The sequence below is a fragment of the Thamnophis sirtalis genome, unplaced genomic scaffold (genome assembly GCF_051295495.1).
Source record: "Thamnophis sirtalis isolate CommonGarterSnake01/CBP01778 unplaced genomic scaffold, rThaSir2_p1.2 scaffold_9, whole genome shotgun sequence".
Taxonomy (NCBI): Eukaryota; Metazoa; Chordata; class Lepidosauria; order Squamata; family Natricidae; genus Thamnophis; species Thamnophis sirtalis.
The window spans coordinates 3,290,568-3,296,394 of NW_028261389.1; the positions used below are offsets into that span (position 1 = coordinate 3,290,568).

The 5,827-nt window shown below is 49.6% G+C and overlaps 1 protein-coding gene across 1 annotated transcript; it reads right to left on the reverse strand.

The window, feature by feature from the left end:
• Positions 1–220: 220 nt before the first annotated feature.
• Positions 221–5,206, reverse strand: LOC148044001 (tubulin alpha-4A chain-like). The gene is given in 5 exon segments (XM_087722447.1): positions 221–1,130; positions 1,132–1,193; positions 3,272–3,420; positions 4,989–5,061; positions 5,063–5,206. Coding segments are annotated over 5 exon segments (1,302 nt in total). The 5' UTR covers positions 5,171–5,206.
• Between the last annotated feature and the right edge of the window lie 621 nt (positions 5,207–5,827).

Sequence of the window (5,827 nt, forward strand, 5' to 3'; positions counted from 1 at the left end):
CCCCGGAAGACATCCTAAGACACCGATTTGCAAAATTGACTTTATTAAGTGCTCAGAAAGGAATGGAAACAAACCACGTTCCTTGCAAGCCAGGATCCCCAGCGTTGCCTGGTTGACCCCCTGCCTTGTCAGGTTAGGCTGACAAGAAGCCGGGATCCTCTTGCCGCGGAAGCCAAACCGTCATCAAAAAGAAAGGTGGTTGCTTTTTTTTCCTGGAGGGTCAATATTCGTGATCATCTTCAGCGTCGGATCCATAAACTTCTCCCACTTCTTCGTAATCCTTCTCCAACGCCGCCAAGTCTTCTCGGGCTTCCGCGAACTCCCCTTCCTCCATGCCCTCGCCCACGTACCAGTGGACGAAAGCCCGCTTGGCGTACATGAGGTCGAACTTGTGGTTCAGCCGGGCCCAGGCATCGGCGATCGCCGTGGTGTTGCTGAGCATGCAGACGGCCCTCTGGACCTTAGCCAGGTCTCCCCCGGGCACCACGGTGGGCGGCTGGTAGTTGATGCCCACTTTGAAGCCGGTCGGGCACCAGTCGACAAACTGGATGGACCGCCGGGTTTTGATCGCCGCGATGGCCGCGTTGACGTCCTTCGGCACCACGTCACCCCGGTACAAGAGGCAACACGCCATGTATTTCCCCCGCCGCGGGTCGCACTTCACCATCTGGTTGGAGAACTCAAAGCAGGCGTTGGTGATCTCCGGCACCGAGAGCTGCTCGTGGTAGGCTTTCTCGGCCGAGATGATGGGGGCGTAGGTGGTCAAGGGGAAGTGGATGCGGGGGTACGGCACCAGGTTGGTCTGGAATTCGGTGAGGTCCACGTTCAGGGCCCCGTCGAACCTCAACGAAGCGGTGACGGAGGAGACGATCTGCCCGATCAGCCGGTTGAGGTTCGTGTAGGTCGGATACTCGATGTTGAGGTTGCGGGTGCAAATGTCGTAGATGGCTTCGTTGTCCACCATGAAGGAACAGTCCGAGTGCTCCAGGGTGGTGTGAGTGGTCAGGATGGAGTTGTACGGCTCCACCACGGCCGTCGAGATCCGCGGCGCAGGATACACGGAGAACTCGAGCTTCGATTTCTTCCCAAACTGTACTGAAAGTTCTTCCATCAGGAGGACGTGAATCCTAACCCGTGCCGCCTCCGAAGCTGTGGAAGATCAGAAAACCTTGGAGGCCTCTGCATTGCTCGGCCTGCAAGAGAAGGACCTTCATTTGAGCTCCTGGTAGGATTTTGGGCATGAAGCATTTGAGACACGCCTGTGGAGAAGAAGGGGAGGTGGGACACATCCGTGGGAGAAGCTGTTCTCACCCGGCCAGGGTGGGATACCAGTACTACTGGTTTAATAACCGGTTCACTGAGCAGGCGCTTCGCTCCCAGCTGGTCTTCAGAGCTACCAGTTGGCACAAACTGGTCTGAAGCAGTTTATCTATCAGTATCTTTTATCATCTGTATCTATCTATATCATCAATCCATCCATCCATCATCCATCCATCCATCCATCATCCATCCATCCATCCATCCATCCATCCATCCTGTCTGTCTATCTATCTAACCATCCATCCATCCATCCATCCATCCATCCATCCATCCATTCATCTCTCTATCTCTCTATCATTATTTTTCTCTCTCTCTCTATCCATATCCATCTATTTATCTGTATTTATCTATATCATCTATCCACCCATCTACCCATCCATCCATCTTGTCTGTCTGTCTGTCTGTCTATCTATCCATCCATCATCTCTCTCTCCATCATTATTTCTCTCTCTCTATCCATATCATCTATTTATCTGTATCTATCTATCTATCTATCTATCTATCTATCTATCTATCTATCTATCATCTATCTATCTATCTATCTATCTATCTATCTATCTATCTATCTATCTATCTATCTATATCTATCTATATCTATCTATCTATCTATCTATCTATCTATCTATCTATCTATCTATCTATCTATCTATCTATCTATCTATCTATCTATCTATCTATCTATCTATCTATATCATCTATCCATGCATCCATGCATCCAGCCATCCAGCCATCCAGCCATCCAGCCATCATCTATCCACCCACCTACCCATCCATCCCTTGTCTGTCTGTCTGTCTGTCTGTCTGTCTATATCTCTTATCTATCTATCTATCTATCTATCTATCTATCTATCTATCTATCTATCTATCTATCTATCTATCTATCTTTTCTCTATCATTATTTCTCTCTCTCTCTATCCATATCCATCTATTTATCTGTATCTATCTATATCATCTATCCACCCATCTACCCATCCATCTTGTCTGTCTGTCTGTCTGTCTGTCTGTCTCTGTCTGTCTGTCTGTCTGTCTATCTATCTATCTATCTATCTATCTATCTATCTATCTATCTATCTATCTATCTATCTATCTATCTATCTTCTATCTATCTATCTATCGTCTATCATCTATCATTCTCTCTCTCTATCTGTCTCTGTCTATCTGTCTGTCTATCTATCTATCTATCTATCTATCTATCTATCTATCTATCTATCTATCTTCTATCTATCTATCTATCGTCTATCATCTATCATTCTCTCTCTCTCTCTCCCCGCTTTATTAGGAGCGCCGGCAGCCCCAGCAAAAAGTTTATCTCACAGGCTGACAAGTCCATCCAGCAGGGAGAGGAATAGTTGTCTGCCCCATCTAGTCATCTCCACCCCCTGCCTTTCATCCCCAGAGCTCAGGTGGGGCTTCTCCAACAGCAGTGGCTCTTCCGTGCTGAGGACCGGCCCATAGATTTCCACTGCTCTCCTCTCCTCTGCCTTCTGTTAATCCGTGTGTCGGGCACTGGACTCAGCTGTTCCTCCTCTTCCTCATCAGCCACCTCCAGACCTGGAGGCTGTTGACCCTCCATCTGAGGGCTGATTGACAGTCCAGACTCCCCCTCTGCCCCCCCCTCTGCCAGCTCCCTTCCCTCTTCCCCCTCGGAGCTCCCAGGTTGCCTTGATGCTGACCCTGACTCCCATGCCCCCCTCCTCCTCCTCCTCCTCCTCCTCCTCCTCCTCCTCCTCCTCCTCCTCCTCCTCCTCCTCCTCCTCCTCTGATTCAGCTTCCGGAGGGGCCACAGAAGCCCTCTAGGACCAGAGATTATGGTAAAGACGCCAAACCAGAGGAACTGGTTAGCCGCAAAGCTTGGAGTCCCTCACAGGCCAGCAGGTCAGAGACGGTGGTGTGAGGTCCTACTTCAGTGCCTTCTACCCGGAGGCAGCGAGGGAGGCGGCGTCCTGCTCACCATTTTGCGAATCCTATCCAGTACTTGCTCGATGATTTGTTTTCCAACCGTGTTGTGGCCTCGGGCGTAGTTGTTGGCGGCGTCTTCTTTCCCGTTGATCAGCTGCTCCGGGTGGAAGAGCGACCGGAAGGGACCACAGCGGATTCCGTCTGTAGAGAAAGGGACGGAGGAGATTTAACAACGTCGAGCCAGTTCTCGAGAGCAAACCACCCAGATACGTCACACACCCCACACCGCAACGATCAGCTGCCACCCCACGCTCGGTGCCAGTCTGCCATGGGCCCCAGGAGGAGAGGGGGGGGGCAGAGGATTAGTTGGGAGGGGGGAGGATTTGAGGGAAAGGGAAAGTTCTCCGTATCTGCCTGAGAGGCTGCTTCAAGGTCACACGGCTGGGATGGGACACGGCTGCACCCACAACCCACCCGCGAAGGGTTCCTTCTGGCTTTGCATTACTGTACAGGTAGTCCTCGACTTAGAACCGTTCATTTAGCGACCATTGAAAGTTACAACGGCACTGGAAAATGTGACTGAGGGCCATTGTTTACAATTATTACAACCGTTGCAGTATCTGCCGGGGTCTTGGGATCAAAATTCAAACACTTGGCAACTGACCCATCCCTCCTTCCTTCCTTCCTTCCTTCCTTCCTTCCTTCCTTCCTTCCTTCCTTCTTTACTTCTTTCCTCCTGCCATCCAGCCTTCCATCCATCCCTTACCTTGCTTTCCTTCCTTCTTTCCTTCCTTCTTTCATCCATCCACTTCCTTCCTTCCTCCCTCCTCCCTCCCTCCTTCCTTTCCTTCCTTCCTGCCATCAATCCTTCCATCCATCCATCCCTTTCATCCATCCATCCATCCTCCCTTCCTCCCTCCCTCTCTCCTTCCTTCCTTCTTTCATCCATCCATCCACCTTCCTTCCTTCCTCCCTCCCTCCTGCTTTCTTCTATCCTTCCTTCCTCCATCCATCCATCCTGCCATCAATCCTTCCTTCCTTTCTTCTTTACTTCCTGCCATCCATCCTTCCATCCATCTATCCTTTCACCCAGAGGTGGGTTCCTACCAGTTCGCACCTATTCGGTAGAACCGGTTCGTCAAATCTACCGAACCAGTTAGAAGAGGTTCCACCAGTGGACCCGGACAGCAGGCCACACCTACAGAAGAGGTTCCCAAAAATTTTTTAAACCCACCACTGACACACACACACACAGACTGACAGAGAGAGAGAGAGAGAGAGAGAGAGAGAGAGAGAGAGAGAGGGAGAGAGAGAGAAAGGAAGAAATAAATAAAAAAAGAAAAAAGAAAGAAAAAGAGTGAGAGAGAGAGATGAAAGAAAAATAAAAAGGGACAGAGAGACAAAAGGAAGGAAAGAGAGAGAGAGAGAAAGAGAAAGAAAGGAAGAAATAAATAAATAAATAAAAAAGAAAGAAAAAGAGTGAGAGAGGGAGACGAAAGAAAAAAGAAAAAAGGGAGAGAGATACAAAAGGAAGGAAAGAGAGAGAGAGAAAGAAAGAAAGAAAGAAAGAAGAAAGAAAGAAAGAAAGAAAGAAAGAAAGAAAGAAAGAAAGAAAGAAAGAAAACACATGGCCGGCAAGCCACTCCCACCAGGTCACATGCCCAGCAAGCCACTCCCACAAAGGAGGCCACACCCACAGAGTAGGTTCCAAAAATATTTTTGAAACCCACCACTGCTTCCACCCACCCTTCCTGCATGTCACCCAGTACCTATGACAGATGGTTCCAGGTCTATAAACACAGCTCGGGGGACGTGTTTCCCGGCCCCCGTTTTGCAAAAAAAACGTCTCGAAGGAATCATTGGCTTGGCCCAGCCCGTCGGTTTTCATGATCGTCCCATCCGGCAGGATCCCGTGTTCCAGGCAATACAGCTCCCAGCATCCGTTTCCCATCTGGACACCGGCCTGACCGACATGGATGGATAGACACTCCCTCTGGAAGACAGAGACATACGGACAGCATGACACTACAGATCCCATCAGGCAGGGGTCCCCAACCTTGGCAACATGAAGACATGAGGACTTCAAGTCCCAGAATTCTCCAGTCTTCAAGTTCTTGAGATAGCTGGGGAATTCTGGGAGTTGAAGTCCACCCATCTTCAGGTTCTCAAGATAGCTGGGGAATTCTGGGACTTGAAGTCCAGCCATCTTCAGGTTCTCAAGATAGCTGGGGAATTCTGGGAGTTGAAGTCCAACCATCTTCAGGTTCTCGAGATAGCTGGGGAATTCTGGGAGTTGAAGTCCAACCATCTTCAGGTTCTCGAGAGAGCTGGGGAATCTGGGAGTTGAAGTCCACCCATCTTCAAGTTCTCAAGATAGCTGGGGAATTCTGGGAGTTGAAGTCCACCCATCTTCAGGTTCTCAAGATAGTTGGGGAATTCTGGGGACTTGAAGTCCAGCCATCTTCAGGTTCTCGAGATAGCTGGGGAATTCTGGGACTTGAAGTCCAGCCATCTTCAGGTTCTCGAGATAGTTGGGGAATTCTGGGATTTGAAGTCCAGCCATCTTCAGGTTCTCAAGATAGCTGGGGAATTCTGGGACTTGAAGTCC